A 23,810-nucleotide genomic window follows, 5' to 3' on the forward strand; every position below is an offset into this window, starting at 1 on the left:
AGGGGAGGCCATGTTACACCGTCTCTCAGCTTCCGAAGATGCCAGAAGTGGGGGTCCTAGCAGACCCTAGGACTAACGACCAGTTTCGGACAGGGCCAGACTGACCTCGAACACAACAGATGCCGACAAGATGCCTCTGGCTTTTGTAAACATGAGCTCTTGCTCCTTCCTGGCTGCCTCCACCAAGGCCTGCATTCCTTCCCCACCAGTTTTGGGGCTCCCTCCTCCTCCAAATTAGACTTCCTTTCTCTTTCTACTCTCCTGTGTCTGTGGGATTAGTAGGCCCTGTAATGCCTGAGTGTCAGAGAAGCCTCTCTCCTCCCAGGAGGGATGGGAGTGAACAGGAACACTCCCGGTTGAGTCAGGAAGAGAGGGAACCACTTGCTGGCCGTGGGCTGGGAGCAGTGAGGTGGGGCTACTCCTCCTTTTTCAGGCACCAGACAATCTAGGAACAGCCTGCCTGGCCACAGCCTGAGCTGCTCTGCCTTCATTTCCAGGGGCTGTATGCGTGTGAATGGCGATTGAGCCCTGAACTATTCGCCTTGTGGGGAGATTGTCTTAATCCGAACTTGGAGGCTCCTTACCTTGAAGGTATTATGCTAAGTGAAATAAATCGGAGAAAGACAAATATCATCTGATCTCGCTTATATGTGGAATCTAAAAAACAAAACAAACAAACAAACAAACAAACAACCCCAAAAACCCAAACTCAGAGCTACAGAGAAGGTTGGTCATTGCCAAAGGTGGGGTTATGGAGTGGGAGAAAAGGATAAATGGGATCAGAAGGTACAAACCTCTAGTTATAAAGTAAATAAGCCCTGAGGATGTGGTGTAAAGCATGGGGACTACAGTTAGCATTACTGTATATTTGAAAGTTGCTAAGAGAGTAGATCTTTTTTCTCATCATAAGTAAAAAAAAAAAAAAATTGTAACTCTATGAGGTGATGTGTTTGTTAACTAGGCTTACTGTGGTGATCGTTTCCTAATATATACAAATCTCAAGTTGCTATGTTGTACATCTGAGACTAATATAATGTTTGTCGATTCTATGTCAATAATAACAATAATAAAAAACTTGGAGATGCCTTCAGCAGAAAGGGTAGAGTTTCTGTGCGTGTGAAGCTCCAAACCTGGAGCTGCTAGGGAAATGTCATAGGGAGTGCTATCCCTATGACAGTGAGGCTCTATTTTAAGCTAATTTTTACAATCCTCGAATGAAAAACATTATATCATAATGAGTTTTGGTGCAATATAGTCATATGCTCAAATCTCACCAGCTGAGGGATCTTGAGCAAATTACTTAAGCTTTCTGACCTTCAGGTGTCGTTTGATCTGTTTTCAGAGGGATTAAATAAGAAAGTGGAGTAACCTGACATGTGTATGTAATGTTAGTCTCCTCCTCTAGCCCAAGGACGTGAGCATGGTACAAATCCCATGAGTGAGGGTAACAGTGGCAAAGACGAAGCCTGTGGTGCACTGAGAACTAAAAAAGCAGAGATTAATTATAAGGACTCTGGAGTTGCATAGCTATTGCTGGGAGCTATGATGCTGTCCAGAAAGTAAAAGAAAGGCTGAAATTGATTAATCATCAATTAAAGGCAAAGTGTAAAATCCAGAGGGCCTCTTTGGAAGAGAGTCTCATCTCCTTTAGCTGGAGGACAGAGAAAACTGCAGATCAAGGCCCCATCCTAACTACAAGAGTAATAGAACACCAGAAAAGGATGAATTCTCATCCTCTCATTGTTTGCTATGCTGTAGTCAGTGTCCCGGCTGGGAAGGATCGGAACCTGAGATTTGGGGTAGGTACATCTGGATCAATTAATTTGAAAAGCTTAAGCCCCTGGCTTCCCTTGAAAGATCTGGTCTGCTCTTTTCAAGTAAAAGCTAATTCTTGGGCAGCCCAGGTGGCTCAGCGGTTCAGCGCCGCCTTCAGCCCAGGGCATGGTCCTGGAGACCCCAGATCGAGTCCCCTGTTGGGCTCCCTGCATGGAGCCTGCTTCTCCCTCTGCCTGTGTCTCTGCATCTCTCTCTCTGTGTCTCTCATGAATAAATAAATAAAATCTTAAAAAAAATAAAATAAAACCTAATTTTTCCCCTCTCACCTGAAGATCATGCAGACACATTCATCCATGTGTCCCTGCTCAGCATGTACCACACCTTTCCCACCGCCCATTATGCTAATGACTAGGTTTAGGGTGTGACATTACCAAGCTGCATAAATTGTGACCTAAATCTGGTTATAAGCATAAAGTGGCCAGTGGGAGAGCTGCAGGACCTAGCACAATGTGCCCTTGCAGCCAGGAGGTCTTGATTCTAAATATGCTAGGTGGGAGGTATATGTGTGAGGAGACACAAGACATAAAGTTAGATAAGGAAGAAATAGTTGATGTCAGAGCATTTCCCTATTGCAAGGATGTGATATCCTGGCAAGGAAAATAGAAAATGATCCCACTACTGTGTTGTTAGGGTGGCTCTTGGAAGCTCAACCAAATAGAAGCCCCACCTATAGCTGCTTTGCGTGATTTAAGATATTTGCCAGAGAGTATTGACATAGCCTCAGATACATGATTTGTGGCCCGTGATCTTGCAAATACATTCTTTTCCATCCCTATCAAAAAGAACTAAAAACATTTTGCATTTATTTGGAGCAAATAATGCAAGTCTATGTTAATTCCCCTACCCTCTGTCATAGTCCAGAGAGAAATAGATTATCTAGAGATCCCAAGTAACATGGCATGGGCCCACGATATCAATGGTATGATGTTGATCCAATCAGATGAGCAAGAAGTAGCCAGTACGTTGGAAGGCTTTATGAGGCACATGCTTTCCAGAGGTGGGACATAAATCTTTCAATGACTCAGGAAAATGCCTAATCCATGAAGATTTTAGGGAGTCAGTGATCTGAGCATTTTGCAACATCCTCTCAATAGTCAAGAACAAATTATTGCATAGCACACCTCCCAATACAAAGAAGGAAATGTAGTTCCTGATTGCCTTTTTTGGGTTCTAAAGATCGCATATTCTGCACACGAGAATATACTAGAAGATATAACATGTCGCCAGCTTTGAGTGGAGCCACAGCAAGAAAGAACTCTGTTGCAAGCAGCCATGCCTTCTTGGGCCATATGGCCAGATAGACCTCATGGTATCTGTGATGGAAAAAGATGTTGTGTTGGGTCAGTTACAGTCAGTCCCAATAAGAGTCACAATTTAGGCTGCCAAGGTTCAAAGCATTGCCATGTCATCTGCAACAGAGAATGATTCATCTTTTAAAATGTGCTGACCAGGGCCACTGTAAGATAGATTTTGTGTGACCCACAGTCATAAGCAGTAGCAATCCATCATAAAACTGAAGGAGGGGTGCACCTGGATGGCTCAGTTGGTTGAGTGTCTGACTTGATTTCAGCTCAGGTCATGATCTCAGGATCCTGAGATCAAGCCCCACATCTGGCTCTGCACTCAGCATAGGGTCTGCTTGTCCCTCTCCCTCTGCTCCTCCCACTCCTCAAACAAATAAATAAAATCTTCAAACAATATAATCAATTAATTTAATTAAATAAAGAAAACTGAAGGGGTACATTTAAGATAAGACACACAGAACCAAGGGCACAGTAAGCTGCATTAGCTGGAAGCCCAGACCACCATGTAATTCAGCACTCTTGTGCCCATGTCCTTCCCTCATTCACTCTGATGGCCATTGTTGGGGAAGATCATATACAATCAGCTGACAGAGGAAGGAAAAGGCTATACTTAATTCACAGAAGTGTAGGCTCAGTAAATGGTGCAAGCTAACATACACTACAGCTCTGCTACAGCCCCATTCACATGGCCCTGAAATCAGTGGTAGGGGGCAGATCTGCCACTGGGCAGAGCTTCAGGCAGTAGGCCCAGGCATTCACTTGGGGTAAATACAGACTCCTGGGCAACAGCAAATGTCTTGGCTGGTGGTCATGGGCTATAAAAAGAAAGCCTGAAGAATGGGAACAATGACATCTAGGAAAGAGGCATGAGGATGCAACTATGGGTGTAGGTGTGAAGATCTTTATAACACATGTGAATGCCACCGGAGAACCACCACCAAGAAGGCATTCAACAACCAAGGATAGAGAATGAGTTGGCCATTTAGCCAGTTGACTTTGGCCACCAACACCCACTTTCCCCAGGGTTAGAACAAGTAGACGTGGGCCCAGCAGCATGAATTCTAACTCACCAGGCCTAGCTACCACTCTACTATTGCCAAATGTCCAATCACCTGACAGGCACTGATGCTGGAGCCCTGATAGCATAGCATTCTCAAGGTGGTCAACTGGTCACCCAAAGGCCATAGATGTCATTGGCCTCATTTCACTACTAGAAGAAGCTGTGATTTATCTGACTGTAGTCGACATATAGTCTGGATATTTGCCTTCCCTGCATACAGGGCTTCAGGCAACATCACTGTGTGACTGGGCACTTTTCTGTGCTGGCAATTTGCATGTAGATAAATAGATTTAACTTTATGGAGCATGAACTATATGTCAGGCTCTGTGCCAGGCACTGGGGTTGCATGGAGAGGCAGGGTCTTGCCCTCAGTTGTTTCATGGTGGTTGTGGGTTACTTTTGTCCTTGCAACAGGCTAGCAATGTTCTAGCATTAAAATGATTTCACAGACTAACTAAGCAGATTCTGAGCTCAAGTGACTTCATCATTCAGTGGCTAATTTGGGACTGGGAACCAGAAGCTTCTATTTTCATTGATGTTCTGACTTCAAGTGTTTTCATTCATGTTGATCAGATAAACAAGTTATTGGTAAGAAGTATCTTAAAGGGCACTTGATAAAAAAAAAATAGAATGAAATAAAGTTTGAATTTCTGCTTCCTACCTCCTGAATGTGAGCATCACCTTCCCATCCTGAGTGAGTCTTATCTAGGATGGGAAGTTTCAAGTGTCTGTAACAGTAGGAGCCCTCCTTTGACACACTGCTCCTGTCTCCCCCCACTGCCACCATGAAGCCACAAATCCAGGCAAAATTCCTTGCAGGAGTCAAGCCTCCAGAACCTCTCCTCTCTGAAATGGACACACTGATGGAGACTTTCTTCTACTCAAGCCCTCCAACCTTCTGGCCACTTCTCTGAAGGTGTATACACCTCAATTCCCCATGGCAGTAACTTTCCACACCTGTTTCCTGAGGATAAAAGCTTGTAGCCAGGAAGGGTGAATGACAGTGGCCACAATAGGACAGGATGAGAAGGCAAAGTGGATCTGTCCTAGTCCCTCTGTAAGCCCCAAATATCCGTTTGCCAAGGGGCAGGCCTACTTTTAATCACGTTGAAAAAACTGAGTTATCTGACAGCACTCTTCAGGAATGGTTAAAGTCATCCTAGGAAAGCACATCAAGCTAGATGAAGACTGGGGAAATGTCATGATTAAGGGGCAGGAGCTCTGGTGGCTCTAAGCTTTGTACACTGCAAGGGTGTAGGGCAGCAATGGAGTTCTAAGCACAGTCATCCCGGGGAGGGGGGGAGGGGGGCTCACTTGAAGCTTCATGTGCACAGCAAGGATGCTGCTGTTCCACAGGCTTGCATGCACTCGATGCAATCCAGATAGCTACAGCTCAAGAAATACTGAGATGTTTTGTGACAGTTCTTATTCACATAAATAAACGTGAATTTATTATGGATAAATGGATAGTCCACTTATCTCCTTAGCAGCCTTAAGAACTGGCAGCTTCAGATCAGGGTGAGGAATGGGAGGAGAATCCCAAGAAAGTGGGATCTTGGAACCCAAAAGATGAGACTTTTCAGAAGGAGAAAATGCACAATTCCACATGCTGACAGGTCAAAGATCAAATAAAATAAGGAGTAAAGAGAGGTGCTTGTGTGTGTGTTAACACTGACCTCCCAAGAGCACGCATTGGTGTTGGGATGGATTCCAGGCCGCAGCTGAAGAAGACAGGCAGTGAGCTCAGTGGAAAGAGTGAGCTCGGGCAAGTCTTGCAGAAGGTTCTAGAAGTGTGAGCAGAGTGGGCTAGGCTACAGGCTACATAGGAGGTGAGTAGTGACAGAGCCTGTGTTTACTCAGCCGCCACTGCCCTGTCCCTCATGTACATGGACATTGCAGAGCTTCCCACATTCTTCATCGACACACAGCCCCACGAGAGGAGCGAAAGCATACTCATTTCACTGATGAATAACATGAAGCAAAAAGAAGTAATGTACTTGTTGACAAGATTTGGGACCCAAGACTGTTTTCAAAATTGTTCTTTCTGTGACATTCACAGTCTGGTAGAGTCAAGGGAAGTTTGACTAGTTGCTATTTTAAGAATGTGGGACACAGGCATGTTTATAGGTGGAGAGAAATGAGTCTTCCTAACCCCAGTTGCTAGCACCCCCCTCGGCGCCCCACCCCTGCCATATCTCATTTGGCCAACTCTCTCTAGTCCCAGGAGCCCTGCCCAGGTCTGAGGAGACAGAGGAGGGCCCAGTGGGTGTGAATCAGAATGACGTCAGCCAGTTCGTCTTTCATATGCTTTGCCCGTGGGACAGGTGAAGCTCATGAGTATAAAAGCTGAGTTTGTTTAGTAAAGCCTCAGTAGGCAGGACTCTGGGTCAAGCCTAGGCTCTTGCTCCAGCCATTTACCACAGCGCTGTTCCCATCTCCTTCCCCACAGTCCTTGTGGCAGTGATGTTAATGTGGCTTTGGTCACCTAGATGGCTGGTCCTGCCCCTCGGCCAGAGCACCCATGGACACCCTGCTCTCCTCAAAAAAGAAGCTTTTCCACAAAAGAAAAATGATCTAGCCCATTCTCTTGCTGAATGGTAATATATTCTATGAGAATTGCTGCATTCTATTTTTTCCTCAAGTCCCTTGTTCTATTACCCCCTTCACCCCCGTTACATCCTGAGAGGTAGGCCCGGCTGAGCTAATCCCAGATGCCAGCTGAGAAAGCCAAATGCCGCACAGTTAGGAAGCATCTCAAAGCCCTAATAATGATGGACCGAACACTGCAGCTGGGACTTATTTTCCCCTGGCCCCAACCCAGAGCTATTTCCTTCAGCCTTCAAACCTCAATGTGCGTCCACATTCCCGGACTGTGGGGCCTTTGGGGAGGCCTGGTGCGGGGAGAGCGTCGGATCTGGTGCCAGGCCCTTGCTAGCTGCTTCACATAAATGAGTTCATTCAACTCTCACGTAACCACTCTGCCTTAGGTAAAACAAATCATTTTAATCAGGTAAAAATAGTCATTTTGCAACAAGGAAAACTATACTTAGTATAAGTGAAGTGATTTATCTAAGATCAGAAATTGAGGTGGTATTTGAGAGGGCCAGACCTGCAGCCAGGTTTGCTGGTCCTGGGTTCTGGACCCGTTACTGGGAACTGGATGGTCTGGGGAAGCCCCCACCTCAGGGCACCGTGGCTAGGTGTGCATCTGCAAAGTATGCATCCTACATGCCCTTCCCATCCACAAGACAACGGAGGTTTAAATGAGATTGTGCATTTGAAAGCTGCTTGACTACAAATGCAAAGTACACACTTGCTCCCCATTATCGCAGCCCCATGAGCATGTGTGCCCTTTCTGAAGGGCATCAGAGGGAGAGTCAGAGGATGAAGCCACTTGTCAGTGATGCTATCATTTAATCACTGGATGTCCATTCCTGATGATTAGCCAAAGCCCTGAGATTCACACTGATTCATGAAGCAAACGTAGAGAATGTAAAATCACCTTCCTTTATGTCACACTGTTCATTTGAAGACTCTTCACTGTTGAGTGATTCTGCCGGGAAATCAGTGTGGGAAATGTAAACCCTCTGCTCACTCGGAGTGCAGAGGTTTGCCTGGGTGTGCATACATTTCTGGAAGCAAAACCCTGGAGGCTGAGACCTGGGAGACCTGTGTCTTACCTCTTATCAGCCCTTGGATCCCAGGCAAACCAGTTAACCTCTATGGGCCTCTATTTCTTATCTCTTGAAGGGAGGTTTTGGGGGTCACTGGGCTTCCTTCCCCCCTTTATGGCAGAGAAAATAAAATGGCAGCATATACTGGAGTGTGCCCTACTTTGTACCAAATCTGAGTTTTAATCCCAACTGCCTCTCTTACTGGCTGTATAACTTTGGGGAAATGCCTTTACCTTTCTGATCATAGGTTTCTTTCTGTGAAAACTGGCTGTGAAGGACTGCTGCGGGAGTAAGGCAGCCCAGTTCAGCGCGGGGCAGCCTCATCCTGGCCCACCTTCAAGATAGGCTCCTACTAAAGCACAAGATTGTGCCTAGAAGGGACAGGTGGGTGGCTCAACAGTTGAGCATCTATCTGCCTTCGGCTCAGCGCATGATCCTGGAGTTCTGGGATCGAGTCAAGCATCGGGCTCCCCACTAGGATCCTGCTTCTCCCTCTGCCTATATCTCTGCCTCTCTAAGTCTCTCATGAAAAATAAAAAAATAAAAAAATAAAAAAATAAAAAATAAAAAGATTGTCCCTACCAAATGGCTATTTGGTCTCTCCAGGGTCCTCATCCCAGACGTAGGCTGTTTGGTGATCCAGCCACTGATTTTATTGTGAACCCTAATTTCTCCAGCAAAGAAACATCTTGAACTGGCCATGAGCAGAGTGACTTTGTCTGAGAAGCAAGCAAGTGGCTGTTCCATCTCCTACTCTGGGCTGACCTCCTCCTACCCAGGGAGGGGGAGGGGAAGGAGGGTTGGGGAAGCCTGATGTCACACAGCCCTACATAAGGGCCTCCTTTAGGCTCCTGCGGGGCGGTTTGGAAGCAGCTGAGGAATGAGTTAGGTCCTGGTTGTGGGATTTTTTTTTTTTTTTTAAGTCAGACACAGACACAGCTGTTGAGCAAAATGCAGACACCACAGAAAACCCAAAGCCTCAGACCCTTCAAGCAGAGGAAGAGTTTAGGTAAAATTCTAAGGGTAGCTGTCTGGGTTGCTAGGGAGAGGGAAGAGGATACAGACTTCTCTTGCCGTTTACTTATTCTTTTATCTTTGAAATATTCACAGCAACCAGACAAGAGGAAGTTGCCGGAATCCGAGCAAAGTTCCCAAACAAGATCCCGGTAAGACCGCATTACGCTTTTTGAAAAGGAGTATACTCTGTTCCTTGAGAGAAAAAAAGAAAAAATAAGAAGAAGAAAACAAAACAAAACAAAAAAACCCCACTGTCTCTCCCTGTTCTAATTTTCTAAGATACTGAGACCTCTGAGTTACATTCTTGGGGGTTGACCCTCTCGACAGGTGATAGTGGAGCGCTACCCCAGGGAGAAGTTCCTGCCCCTGCTGGACAAGACCAAGTTCCTGGTCCCACAGGAGCTAACCATGATCCAGTTCCTCAGCATCATCCGGTAGGTGACAATGTGCACGCTGGGGAGTGTGCTAGGTGAGGCTTTTTCTGTTTGCTTTGTTAATTGGTTTGGTTTTGAGGAGGGGGAGAATCTGTAAGAGAGGGAAAAGATTTCCTTTGCGACTCACCTCTTAGATTCTGTAGGGCCCAGAAAAGATGCTCTGAGAAGTAATTTAACTTAAACAGGCGGGGAAAATCCCACAGATAGCAAGTTTAAAGAGAGTAAGAGCCGCCAACTTTTCTAAGAAGTTTTGGAAGTAGTCCTGGCTCTGAAACTAGTCCAAAAGATCTGTTCTTCCACAAGCTGTTTAAAACTCAGTCTTAAAAAAAAAAAAAAAAAAACAAACCACTCAGTCTTCATTTTCCCAGCAGACACACGGTACCTTTAAAGTGTCTGTGCCCTGGAGGAATGAGGACCTCTTCCAAAGGCAGGCACTCCCTTCACGGGGAGGGAGGACAGGAAAGGTGTCCCCAGACATGTTCCTCCTTTAGGTTAAGGCACAGCAAAGAAAATGGGGCTATTTTTTTTTTAATGGGGCTATTTTTAAAGCTTAAGAGGGGTAAGTACTGTCACTTGACACATGGATTCAACAAAAATGATCTGAGAGTAATGTGAATATAGCCCAGAGGGTAATTCTTCATGGGGTTGAAAAGTCCAGAAAGGCCAGCCCTTGCAAGCTGCATAGCTGCTTTTTCTTTAAGAATTCATTATGAGTGTGTGTTTGTCTCTGTCTTGTTTGTCTTGATGAGTTATTTAAGAGGATCTTGATATCCTCTCCTTGGGGAGCTTATGTTGGCCCCGTGTGAATGGAAGTGCCTAAGGGATGACCAGTGTTAGGATTATATCCAACATGTTGATGTAACAAAGAGTGACCACCCCTCACCCACCTCCCTTAGAAACAACTCTCTGAGTTCTGAGAGCCATTCTTTTTCTCCTTCCCAGACAGAGGTCATCCTTTGTTTTCTACCAGCCCTAGTCCCCTCTCTATGCCAACATTTAATGCTCCAGAATGTTTATTGAGCATCAGTGATGTTCTGGATTCTTTCTAGGCTGTCTTTAAAGCAGTGAACAGAATAGACAAAAAAAAAAATCTCTCCCCAGAACCTCCTCCTCCAGAGGATGCCACAACCCTCGTTGAAAGATAGTATAGCAAAGGACAGGAGGTGGGTGTGTGGACTGTGTGGAGTGTTTCCTGCAGAGCTGAAGGCAATGCACTAGTCCCCAGCTCCATCCATTCCCGTTGTAGAACACTTCTTTTACCCAGACAACCATGCAATTATCAAAGCTGAAATCTTCAGGGTTATTTTGGGAGAGGTTATCTGGTTATAAAATTAATCAATTTCTAGCCACCTGTGTCCCAAAACCACATGGACCTAGCTCACCTGAAAGTTCAAATCTCTGAGACCAGAGTGGGCAAGCTATGCCTACCTCTCCAAGTAGAGCAAATGGAGGTGTGCTGCAGGGGAGACAGATCCCTTACCTGAGTGTCTACGCTATCATGTTGTCCTCCACTCCAGGATGAACCAGGCCTCAGATTGACCTTGACATTATAGCCTGTCCAAAGGAACTAAGCTGCTTCTCTATCTCCTTGAGGTGGGGGGAGAGATGGCAGAGGGAGGAAAGGGTAGTAACCTTTCAACATTTCATTCCAAAGCTATTTAACAATGAGATGCTGGGAGATACTGTAATCACTTTTGTATGTCTGGGGCTGTACATACCTTGAGTTTGAGAGCAAAGAGGGCTTAGCATTTTTGTGTTGGTATGTCTCCTAGTTAATGATAGGATGGCCTTACTCTTGGTGTGGAGTGCAGGTGTCTGCTTTCAACAAGCCCTCCCGGGTAATTGTCAAGTTTGAAGACAATGCACTAGAGTGGAGAGGTGGGCTCCTTGGGTAGACATGTTTGCCGTGGACAGACAGAGGTAAGCCAGGGCTTGGGTCAGGGGCCCATTCCATGCCCAGTTAAAGTTTTCCCTTCCTGCCCCCCACTCCTCCCCACCCAGGAGCCGCCTGGTCCTTGGGGCCACTGAAGCCTTTTATTTGCTGGTGAACAATCGGAGCCTGGTCAGCATGAGTATGACCATGGCAGAAGTCTACAGGGACTACAAAGATGAGGACGGCTTTGTGTACATGACCTACGCCTCCCAGGAGATGTTTGGCTGCTTAGGGTCGGAGCAAATCCTGCCGTCCTCTCCAGTGCATGTCAAGAACCAGTGCTCTAACCTGCGGAGGGATGGACCATCTCCTGTGTGTGTGGTGGACAATCCAGTGAGTGAGGCTGCCCCACAGTGATCGGACCCACCCTGTCAGGAAGGCCTGGCCACCTCTGTATCTTTGAGGCTCCATGCTCTTGTGTGTTCTAAGACAGTGTGGTGGTGCTTGGGAATTCTATAAATACTATTTTCTGAGTAAGAAATGGTTAGTTTGTGTGATGGTTTTGTGTGATGAGCTGGAGATGGATTTTAAGTGTCTTCTGTGGTGGAAGCTGGCGGGCCCTTGGGGCATTTGATTTCACCCCCATGTGGGCAGAAGTCCTGTGTATGCTGGGTCATAGAGAACTTTGGGCTGTGGAGCCCCCACATGGAGCTGGTGTGAACTGGCTTCTCTGGGGGCAGGGGTCTTTATCTGTGTTGTTACAGAGATGATTGTTGCATTTCCAAGCACTCAACTTGCTTATTTCATCTTAGATCCTATTTTGTCTGTTAATGCAGTACAGATTTATGCCAAAGATGCAACTGTTCAACATAAAGACATTTAACTTATGTGAGTCTTTGCTTTGTGCCAGGCACGATGTATCTGAGTGCCTCATCACAACCCTCTATGACTGATTTTTGTGAGCATCATTACACAGTGAGGAAACAGAGGCCCAGAAAGTTCAGAAATGTTTTCCAAATTCACACAACAGGGTCTGCTGGGATTAGAGCTCAGGGAGTCTGGCTTTGGAAGCTGTCTTCACTCCTAGCTCTCTGCAAGGCTGCCTATCTGATAAGGTTACTCTGTGAGTTCCAGCTGCATACCTGAGCTACGGAACCCACTTTCTCCGATGTAGACCATGGGGGAAACTTGCAAACTAGGGGATGTAGCAGAGCACAGTGAATGAAGGACGATGGGTGTTTGGTGTAGCAGCTGCAGCACAAAGTACGAGCATTCCAACTGGGCTAGGAGGGTATTCGTCAGGGAAGGCTTTGCAGGGTGTTCAGCTTGAGCTAGATTTTGTTAGATGTTTGTCTAAAAAGGAATTTTATTTATTTATATTCGACATACATTTACTGAGCACTCACTAAGTAGTAAGCACTGTTCTAGGTCGTGGAAATGCAACATTAACCAAGACAGGTAAGGTCCAAGCCCTCGTGAATCACTTTGATCTTAGGGAGGTAAAAAAGACAACATTCAAGATGAGTCTAGATGCTTATAAGAACAATAAAGAAAAATAAGATAAAAGGTGATTAGCAGAATTAATCCTTTATGTAGGATGGCCAGAGAGAGCTTTCCGGGAGGGAAGAACTTTCACCTGGACCAGAATGAAGACAAGGAGCCTGTGATGGAGTCTAAGCATGCCAAGGAGGGAAGGTCCAAAGGTTTGAGCTTTACAAATGGAGAAGATTCCAGGGCAGTTGCAGCCAGGGAGAGAGAGAGAAGTTAAGCAGGAGCCAGGTTTATGGGGTTAAATTTGCTAAGGTGTTTGGAGTTTGTTTTAGGGTTTGATTCACTGGAAAATGCCAACTTAATCTTTAAGACCAAAGTCAACTGCACCTCAGACATGGATGGCTACTCCCCCCATCCTTCCTGCACACACATTGCTTTATTATTGCTTATTCCATGATGTCTTAATTATTGTGATTACTACCTTGTCTAGGAGAAGCAGCATGAATTAAGATTGCACGTGCGAATTAACAAATACATGGATGAATGAATAAACCATTATGAAGACAACAAACATATTCTCAACTTTTTTGTATTTAATTTTTCTTTTTCTTTTTAAGATTTTATTTATGTATGAGAGACACAGAGACAGGCAGAGACATAGGCAAAGGGAGAAGCAGGCTCCATGCAGGGAGCCTGATGTGGGACTTGATCCCAGGACTCCAGGATCACACCCTGGGCTGAAGGCAGGCGCTAAACTGCTGAGCCACCCGGGCTGCCCCCTTTTTGTTTTTTGTATTTAATTTTTCAAATAGATTCCTATTCATTTGGGGATAACAGGGTGGTTATTGAAATACAGGATCATGAATAAAGACTCTGCATAACTAACAGACCTGGATTTTGGTGTCCAAAGTAGGTCCAGAGAAATGACTAACAAAATCCAGATATTTAAATCATGAAATCAGATCAAATAAAGGGAAAAGTAATGAACAACCACAACGATTTAGGTGATCATACTGTACATGCTCAGATTTTCTGAGACAGTTCTGAAGACCTCTCATAAAAAGTGATTTCTAGGGTTGAAACCTGAAGAAATTACCCAGGTGGGTATGGAGGGGGAAGGGTGGCTCTATGTGTAGGGGTGGGGGTAAAGGTGGAATAGAAATGAGACTATTTTATTTATTCCTTAGGAATTATTATTCCCATTTTAAGGATGAAGAAGCTGAGGCTAAGAAGAGTCAAAGTTCCTCACTTTATTAACAAAGTTGACTCACAGTTACCTGAGAAATTTATTCTTCAGGACTTCAGGATTGCATTAAAATTGTTTTTTAAATTAAATTTTAAAAAAATAAATAATTAATTAATTAAATTTGGAAACTCCAAACCCCTTCTATAAGAGAAGTTGAATCTTACGGTGCAGTATTTTTGCACAATTGTGAAGACATTTTCTGAGTGGCCTTTTAGTGACTATTCTCCTATCCTAGGGGAGACTGACTTCAGAGTATAGCATAGATATTTACCTTTGGCTACAGAGTCACTTAGACGAACTAAAGTTCTCTTCCTCCAGCTATAGGTCTCAGGGGCTGGTTTGAGGTAGGCTGACCATTCCTTAAATGACCTTGATGTTAAATCTATGGCTTACCCTTATTCTATGGAAAACTACTGCTGCCTCCAAACCAGCTGTGGACATCCCTCAGTCTGGGTGGTCCCAGCCATTCTACTGAGTCACTGAGATCCCAGGACCAGCCCAGCATTCAGAGCCACAGAGAAACCCTAACTGGACTGGGCTGGGCTCCCACATCCAGTGGGTCATTTTTTTCTACTAGAAGGCATGCTAACTAGAAGGACCGAATGATTTTGAATATAATTTGAGAGCACTGCTTCTGCCTCAGGACCAATTTAAATATTTTTTATCGTCTTACTTGACTCCTAGACAAACTGATTTGGTTTAACTTAGTTTCAGCAAATTGGCCTCCTTTGTTTTCTGGTAACTAGTAGGTATTTGATGCAGAGCTAAAAATTGCTTGGGTAACTGTGAGTCAAGTCATCCTTACACCTGCTACAATAAATAAAAGTCAACTGAAAAAAAATTGAAGATCTAACTGACATCATTAAATTATTCATGACTCAGGCAGCACCTCATCTAGCAAGTAGAGGGGAGCTATGCTGAGCCGCAGAAAGGGAAAGATTTTTAAAGGCAGAGAGAGGGCATAAAAAGAAGCGGATTTATTAGTATGGAACACATTGTTTAGGTGAGGCCTAACAGGGTCTTGGGGAAGGGACCCCTCAGGCAATGGCCTCCTAGTGTTGACCAAGGAACTCCAGTTTGGCTGGTTAATGGTTCCATTTGTGGGGAAGTTGAAACTACAGTTAGGTGAGGTATTAAATCTTGGTTTACTGATATGCAGCCTTAAGGCAAGTCACATTACTTTTTGGTCTTGTGGTTTTCCTTCTAATGGACCATATCAAGTGACTTGAATGTAAGAAGTGGGGTAACCTTGCACCTGACATCCAGCCACTCAGACAGAGTGCTGTGAGCCAGCCTGGACTGGAACTCTACTGGGACCAATGGACTGAGTGGCAGAAAGCAGGCCAAGGAAGTGGGGCTCTGCTCAGCTACCAGTCTCTATAAGTAACAGGAAGCCAGTTCCATGAAAATCAGGATTTCTGTGAAACCTCCAGGATTCAGCCAGAAGCTGACCTGGAGCTGGGGTAGGAGGTGCCTTCCTTCAACCTGCCCTATTATTCCTCAGGGGTCCAGTGTGCAATGATATTATGGGAGCAGAGGAAGAATGTGTATAGACCCCACAAGAATGATCCTGAGCAGTACCTTACTCCACTCTATAGAGCATATTTTTTTCTAGTTTGAAGACAATCCCCTTTTTGTATTATTTTATCTTGTTTTCATTTTCTATCTTTTTAAATGGAAGTTGTAGGGCAGTCTGGGTAGCTCTGCAGTTTAGCATGAGCCTTCAGCCCGGGGCATGATCCCAGAGACCCGGGATCTAGTCCCACATCGCGCTCCCAGCATGGAGCCTGCTTTTCCCTGCCTGTGTCTCTGCCCCTGTCTCTCTCTCTCTCTCTCAAAAATAAATAAATAAAATCTTTTAAATAAATAAATAAATAAATGGGAGTTGTGGTCCTCAGAAGTAAATGATTAAGGGATACAGAGTTTTAGCCCTTACCATGTGATCCTGTGCATGGTTAATAAAGCAGATGAAATAAAAGTGGAACCAGAGAGGTACCTGGGTGGCGCTGTTGGGTAAGCATCTCTTGGTTTTGGCTCAGGTCATAGTCTCAGGGTCATGAGATTCAGCTCTGTGTCAGGCTCTGTGCTCAGTGCTGAGTCTGCTTGAGATTCTCTTCCTCCTCTTGTTCTGCCCCTCCCCTGCTCTCACATTCTCTCTGTTTCTCTCTCTCAAATAAAATATATAAATGAAAAAAAAAAAAAAAAAAGTGGAACCAGAATCATGGCTCCTTCAAGAAAATGTTCTCATTCACCCCTGATCAGATTAGCTTACCTGTAGTCTTCCTAAAAAGTAGGATACCTAAGAAATACTTGAAACAAAGCAGAATGAAACGAAATTTGAAACCAGTTTTTAATGTGAAACAGTGCAAACTCTCCTTGTAGTTGACTACTTCCCACCCCACATCTCCCACGCTGGCCTCTGCAAAGCCACTGTTAAAGTCTTGGGAACGTCTTTATTAGACAGCAAGCCTTGGCTTCCATACTGCCCATGTCACAGTGAATGTGCCAAGTAATGCAGATGACCTAAGTAAAAAAAAGTGTGTATATATATATATGTATATATATAGTAATAATGGTATGTACCAGGTACACACTCAAAAATCAATGAGTGAAGTTATCCCTGACCAGGTGGAGGTAAATGTCCTGTTGTTGTTTTTTTTTTCTTTCCAGTTTTATTGAGATATAATTGATGTATAACCTTGTATTAGTTTATTAGTTTAAGGTGTGCATGATAATCTGACATATGTATAGATCACAATGATCACCATAAATTTAGTTACCACCCACCACGTCATATAGTCTCAACTTTTTTTCTTGTGATAAGAACTTCTAAGATCTACTCTCTTAGCAACTTTCATACATGCAGTTCAGTACTGTTAATTACAGTTGCCATGTGTACAGGGTACCCCCAGGACTTACTTATCTGGTAACTGGAAGTTTGTACATTTTGACCCCTTTCACCCATTTTCCCCCACCCCTCAATGTCCTGCCTCTGTCAATCAAGAGGGTTAATGTAGTTGATTATGTTAAAGCTTAATTTGCTTCTGGCTTAATTGTTTGGAACTCAGATATAATAATAATGTAAAATCTTAAAGGGGAACAGGTCCCAAATACAGTCACTTTTGCTAAGATCCAGCAAGACCTCATACCTAACCTAACTGTAGTGTCAGCTTCCCCAGAAGGGGAATTTTAAACCAATCAGTCCGGAATTTCTTGGTCAGCAATGGTGAAGTCATCTACAGAAGATCTCCTGTTCTTCCCCTTCAGGGAAAGTAACCTTTCCTTGAATAATCCTTTCTGTTGCTGGTACCTTTTTTTGCCCCACCTTCCTTTCTAGAAAAACCTTTCATTTTGTACAATTCCTCAGAACTCCCACCTACTTGCTAGATGAGTTGTTGCCCAATTCCCAAATTACTTAATAAAGCCAATTAGATCTTCAAATTTACTCAGTGAAATTTTTGTTCTTTAGCACAAATACGGAACATTTACTGACAGCAGTATTAGCAGGTATTATGCTAAACTATTTAGGTTTTGCATAAGATTCACAATATTTTTACAAAGTAAGCACAACTATGACCCTCATTTTAGTGATGAGGAAATTGAGAGGCAGCAGATTAAGAAAAGCCCCAGACAAGTAAGAGAAAAACTGGGAATTGAACACAGTTTAAACAGACCCAGAACACAGTCTTCATCACAAACAGCCCCCTACCCCTCACCTGCACACCAAACACCTTGACCTTCCAAAAACAAACACAACCCCTGCTGCCCACTGCCTTGTTACCAGCTGAGCCTCTGTCTGAGGTGCTCTCATGGTGGCCCAGACTCCCTGCTTCATGTGGAGGCTGCATTTAGGGAACAGGCTTGAGCCATGGAAACTTGAGCAAAGCACAAGGTCCCACAATGATCACTGAACTGTCACAAAATGACCAATTACAACCAGGCACATTTCCTAAGATTACCAAAAAAGGGAAAATTTGGAATATTCCCATACGTTTTCACTCTGCCCTATAACTATGGCACCTCACCTCCACCTCCTTGCAGATGCTCTCTCCTTTGCTGTCCTGCCTCCACCCCTTGTGGTACATTCAATAAGCTTCTATCTCTTCTGTTCTGTCTTGGGTGAATTCCTTCACTGCCCACACCTCTCTGGTCCTCACCTGATTAGAATACCCCTACCTCTCCCATATGGCATACCCACTCAGTACTCGTGAGTCCACACCTCTGTGAGAAGTTGGGGGCGGGGGGTGCTTGGGAACCTGCATATCCAAATTTAAGGTGCCTTGAATTCACAAACTTCCAAAATCCTAAAAGTAATCTAAGATGTAAAGTGTTAAAAAGTTTGTCTACATATGTTTCTCCCACTAGACCATGATTTCTTTATGGGTAAGAGCATTATTTTGTATCTCTAGAGCCTAGTACAATGTGGCATTAAGGAGGTGTAACTCCCTCATTTTTAAAACACTGCCATGACTTTTAGTTACATGAATATATGAAACTCCAACTTCCATGTTGTGTTATATAAGGTCCTCAAAGATCTAACCACTTGCCTAGCTTCATTTCTTGGGACTCTACTTCTTATGCCAGAAGCTAAGACAGATTTGATTTACATTTTGTAGCCTTTCCCCACATGTGGCTGGCACCCTGGTTATGCAGTGTGTTTTGGTGAATGTGGCTTGTGCATGTGGTTTTCACTGTGAACTGAATGTAACTGAGTCCTAGGTCAAGCTAAGCTCAACATTCCTCAGCCCTCAGAATTCCTACCCTCATTAGTCTTCTTTCATGGACACTCTGAATTAGCCAAGACAATCAAGCTCCTTGCCCTATATTTGCCCCACAGAGGCATAGAGAAACACTAGCTGGGCCTATCTGGCAAAATTTCCAACAGTGGAAGAAATTTGGGGCTGTGAAAACTAGATATATTTATTTGTATATGGGATTGGTTGGGCCTTTGGGAACTTTTCAAAATCCCAGTGCCATTTTTATCATCTTTTAGAGACATAAACTAATTTAACTGCATGGCACAGAAATGGATTCTACACAGCAAAGTCTGGGATGACTGCTTTCCCTCCGTGTAACTAGTCTGTTTGGGGTGCAGCTGACAGCTGCCACACTTCACCAAAAATTGCTGATTTCAAAACAGTTTTGCCTTGACCCGGGGTCAACAAACTTTTCTCCAAAGGATCAGATCGTAAATGTTTTAGGCTTTATGGTCTCTGCCATAGTTCTACCATTATAGCTCAAAAGCAGCCAGAGACAATATGAAAATGAGTGGGCATGGCTGTGTTCCAGTAAAACTTTATTTAAGGACACCAGAATTTGATTTTAAAATAATTTTTCACATATCTTTAAATGTCATTCTTCCTTAGATTTTGTCCCCTAATTGCTTGAAAATTTAAATCCATTTTTAGCCTTCAAGTTGTACAAAAACAGGTAGCAGTCTAGATTTGACCGATGGACTAATTTGCTAAATCTGAACTGGATTAGGGGCTCTGCTGCAACAATAATCTACCTCCTTGGAGGGCTTATTAAACAAGCCTTTAATGTTTATGATTCAGAAAACCTAGGGAGGAGCCTGAGTATTCCTAACAGGTTCCCAGGTGATCAATTACTGCAGGTCTAGCAACAACACACTTTGAAACTTCTGGCCTAGAACTCTAGAATGGCTGCTGTCTCATTTTTTTCAAGAGCTCGAAGGCTTCAGCCCTGCTAAGAGTCACTGTTGTGTAGTGACTTATAGGTATTATGTACATCCTGAATCAGCAGTGCCTGTGGTCCAGAACATCAGAGCAGGCATCCATCAAAGGTGCCTTGTAGCAAGAGGGAGGCAAGACCAAAAGAATTCACACCCAGGCTGGCCAGCAGGCAGAGAACATGGGAAGATGCCAACTCTAGAAGAGCCTGAGCCTCCTAGGAGTGCCAGAGAAGGGGCCACCTAAACTTTGCATGGAGGCACCTGGGTGGCTCAGTTGGTTATGTATTTGACTCTTCATTTTAGCTCAGGTCGTGATCTCAGGATCAAGAGATTCAGCCCCGTGTCAGGTTCCGTGCTGTATGGAGTCTGCTTAAGATTCTCTCTCTCTCTCCCTCTGCCTGTCCCTCCCCCAACTCACACACACTTTCTCTCTTAGTCTATCTATTAAAAAGCAAAACAAAACTGGTGTGGTCTTGTGTCTTGGATGCTGGGTTCCAGGAGCCCCAGCCCCAATAGGGAGGAAGGGATTCTCGAGAGTGTAGGGCTCAGGCTGAAGTCCCTCTGATCTCTACAGGAACTCTCTCCATCAGTGACAAGAGAAACTAGAGCTGTGAAATAGGATCCAAGAGGCTTTGGGGGGTTATTTTTATTTATTTATTTTTTAAAAAAATATTTTATTTATTTATTCATGAGAAACACAGAGAGAGAGGCAGAGACATAGGCAGAGGGAGATGCAGGCTCCTTGCAGGGAGCCTGATGCAGGACTCAATCCCAGAACTCTGTGATAACGCCCTGAGCTAAAGGCAGATGCTCAATTGGTGAGCCACCCAGGAATCTATGGGGGTTATTTTTAAATTGTGTTGATGTAGGTTTTACTTTGTGGTTGTCTTCTGTGACTACAGTGCTTTCACAGTGATTTGGGATCCAGGTATCAGGGTGTCTGAATCTTAGGGCAGCCACATGGATGTGTGGCCTGCCCAATTCCCTGTGATCTAGACTCCCATTACTACTATAAGGGAGATAAAAAATTTTTCCTCTCCTCTTTTTAGTTCAGTCCCTAAGGGCATGCAAATTAAGCTAGAAAAAGATGTATTAATGAGAAAAGATACACATTTTTTTTTAAAAAAAGGTTAATTATTTTAGAGAGAGAGAACGTTGGGAGCAGGGCAGACACAGAAAATCTCAAGCAGACTCCCAACTGAGCATGGAGCCCAATTCAGGGCTTGATCTCACAACCCTGAGATCATGACCTGAGCTGAAACCAAGAGTTGGATGCTTAACAGACAGAGCCACCCAGGCACCCCAAGACACACAATTTTTATTCATATTTATATGCAGGGGAGTTCACATAAAAGAAGATGTGGTTAGATTCAGGGTTTTTACCAAAGGAAAGGAATGATAAATTACTCAAGGAATGATAAATCGACAAAGTGACTAGGAGATATACAGGGAGACTAATGGAAGATAGAGTTACTTTAATAAGGTTTGTCCATGAAACTCTTTCATCTCTGGTGGCAAGAGTTGCTGTTCTCTTACTGGTACAGAGGACAATTTTACAAAGGGAAATATGTTCTACTTTCAGACAGAGAAGGAGGACAAAGAATTGTTCTTGCATCTCTCTTTATTTTCCTTAGAAATTAAGAGGGAGGCAGCCCGGGTGGCTCAGCGGTTTAGCACTGCCTTCAGCCCAAGGTGTGATCCTGGAGTCCCGGAATCGAGTCCCACATTGGTCTCCCTGCATGGAGCCTGCTTCTCCCTCTGCCTGTGTCTCTACCTCTCTCTCTCTCTCTCTGTCTCTCATGAATAAATACATAAAATCCTAAAAGAAAAAAAAAAGAAAAGAAATTAAGAGGGGATAGGGGTCAGAGGGAAATGGAGAGAAAGAATCTTAATCTTAATCGTCCAGTGCAGTCTATCCCACAGCCTTGATATCATGACCTGAGCTGAAATCAAGAGTCAGACGCTTAAACCAACTCAGGCATTCCTCCTGCGTCTCTTGATTCTAAGCTGCCTCCAGCTCGAGGTAATCCTTATGCCAAAGTGCCATGCTTGGGTTGGCACATCGGGATCTCCTTCTCTACTACCATTGCCATTTAGGAGCCCACCTGCTGGAATGTGACTAGTGTTTCCCCTACTTGCTCTGTGACTTTAGTAAAATTACTTAAAATTCTCCAAGTCTCAGAAATCTCCTCTGTAAAAATGCAGAAGAAAATAGCAGCTGCCTCACAGACTTAAAGATTTAATTTAATAATGAGTTCATTATTTTAATGAAATTAAAATAATGCCTGACAAAGATTAAGCACTAACTAAGCATTAGCTACTACATTTAGGCAGTTAGCTTGATGGGCTTCCATGCCCTTGGCTGCCTCACACTGCTGTTACCAATGGAGGCTTTATTTTCTCTTAGTTTTTAGAAATTCCACCTTGACCCCCTAAAGAGTCTGGCAGTTAGATTCAGTGGAAAGGATTTTGGACTCTGACAATAGTTTAAAGGATGTTTAAAACTTGCATGTCCAGTGACACCATTCCCCCAGCTGATATCCTTCAGGGTTCTCACTGCTCTGACTAAAAGCTCAGCCCGTGACTTCATCTACAAGGCCTGACGTGGCCTGTGGAGGGTGGCAGGATGTGCCACCACAAAATATGCCATGTAGGCATATTGATGGCTTTGAATTGTGGGCACTTGGAAAACAGCAAATGCATGGAGAGACTTTTCTCTGAACTGCCCATATCTATCTTAGGTCAGAACCTCCAAAAGTCACCAATTGTCATAAGTTCCCTCCCCAGGAGTTTCATCAGCCTAGGTGGATTGACTTTTATCACAGCAGAGGAGGCTACAAATCCTTATCACACTCAAATATGCTAAGTGACAGACTATCACACCTCCCATCTGTTCTTCTGAGGGACCAGGTACCTGCCCTAAAACTCATTCACTTTCCCCTAAGAGGCCTACATTCCTCTCCCCTTTCCCTATTAAGATGGTTTTGAAGCCTGAATTCTAAGCTACCTCGGGGAATTTGCTTATTTTTCCCTAGGTATCTCCCATATGTATAAGAGGCACAAATGTGGTAGGGGAAAGAGTTTTTCTTCTTCCCTTCTAGGATCTTTGACTGGTCTAGTAATTAAATTGACATAAGACAGATTAACAGGAGAAAAAAAGAATTATTTTAGTAAGTATGTACAGGAGCCCCATAAACATGAGAGATTCAAAGAAGTAACCAGAGCAGAAAGCTTTCTAAAAGTTTGTATTTTAGAAAAAGAAAATGAATTTACAAAGAATTGACAAGGCAGAGGGGTTTGGGCTTGGAGTAGAAAATTGGTAAAGAATTAACAGGTTTTTTTTAATACTGCCTTTTCAGCCCCAAATTCCCATTTCTGGTGATAAAGATGCCTTTCACCCTCCTGATGCAGGGAGGCTAAGTTTCCCATGGAAGATTTGTTTCCTGCTGTCAGGGGGACAAGGAAAGATCAGTGTCATTTTTGTACCGGCTGATTCTCAAGTACCTTTAAATCCAAATAATCAATATGTCAGTGTGGCATATTTGGGATGACATATTCAGAGCCCCTACAATATTACTAAACTTCTTGTTCTTCTCTTGTTAACTCTCTTTTGTTACAGGGTTCTCAGTCAAGAACTCAGAAGAGTGGAGGGAAATTCATTTCCCCCACACCTGTCTTCATCCACTTTTCTAGGCTGGTGTTATACTGTCCTCTTCTTTGCCCATTGCATGTAGTTCATTCTTCCTAGTCTCTCCTCTTCCCCTGCCCCAGCCTCTCTGGGCATCCTGTGCCCTCTGTTTGCCACCACTGGGGGTCAATTCCCCATTTGTGAGTTGTATGTTTCATACCTGTCTAAATATAACCAGTCACGTGCTAGATACTCATCAACTCTGAATACTCAACATCAGGCACGGTTCCTAGCATCCTACAGACACTTGGGAAATATGTGTGGAATAAATAGAGTATCAGTGGCCAAGGATGTCATCAGAGAATGCCCCATAATACAGAACTTGTTGGAGCTGCTTAGTTGTGAGAAGGCATTGGCAGGCTACATTTACTAACAGTTGCTACAGTTCATTGAATGCCTATTGTCCACTCAACAAACATTGATTGATCACCAACTGGGCAAAGCTCTGGACTTGGCACTGGGCCATAGCAATGGACACAACAGCCAGGCACCTGG

At 44.0% G+C, this 23,810-nt stretch overlaps 2 protein-coding genes across 9 annotated transcripts in view; one reads left to right on the forward strand and one right to left on the reverse strand.

Moving 5' to 3' along the window:
• Positions 1-23,810, reverse strand: part of BECN2 (beclin 2) — a 156,975-nt gene that overhangs the window by 97,218 nt on the left and 35,947 nt on the right. For 4 of the 8 annotated variants that reach the window (XR_013381819.1, XR_013381813.1, XR_013381811.1 and 1 more), the window contains one exon: positions 21,241-21,446. The exons of the other annotated variants lie outside the window; for them this stretch is intronic. The gene's annotated coding sequence lies outside the window, so the exon portion shown is untranslated. Of the gene's footprint in view, positions 1-21,240; positions 21,447-23,810 lie in introns of those variants that run through there. 8 annotated transcript variants of the gene reach the window in all.
• MAP1LC3C (microtubule associated protein 1 light chain 3 gamma) lies at positions 8,698-13,246 on the forward strand. Its single transcript, XM_077901476.1, has 4 exons — positions 8,698-8,883; positions 8,985-9,040; positions 9,219-9,325; positions 11,327-13,246. The coding sequence occupies exons 1-4, from the start codon at positions 8,826-8,828 to the stop codon at positions 11,613-11,615; spliced, it is 510 nt and encodes a 169-aa protein (XP_077757602.1). The 5' UTR covers positions 8,698-8,825; the 3' UTR covers positions 11,616-13,246.

The sequence above is a fragment of the Canis aureus genome, chromosome 6 (assembly GCF_053574225.1).
Source record: "Canis aureus isolate CA01 chromosome 6, VMU_Caureus_v.1.0, whole genome shotgun sequence".
NCBI lineage: Eukaryota > Metazoa > Chordata > Mammalia > Carnivora > Canidae > Canis > Canis aureus.

Bases quoted from the DNA above. Each gene is read 5' to 3' on its own strand.
- MAP1LC3C (XM_077901476.1), top strand. From the start codon at position 8,826: ATGCAGACACCACAGAAAACCCAAAGCCTCAGACCCTTCAAGCAGAGG. The intron at 8,884-8,984 runs GTAAAATTCTAA...AAATATTCACAG, and splicing joins CAAGCAGAGGAAGAGTTTAG to CAACCAGACAAGAGGAAGTT. The intron at 9,041-9,218 runs GTAAGACCGCAT...CCCTCTCGACAG, and splicing joins AGTTCCCAAACAAGATCCCG to GTGATAGTGGAGCGCTACCC.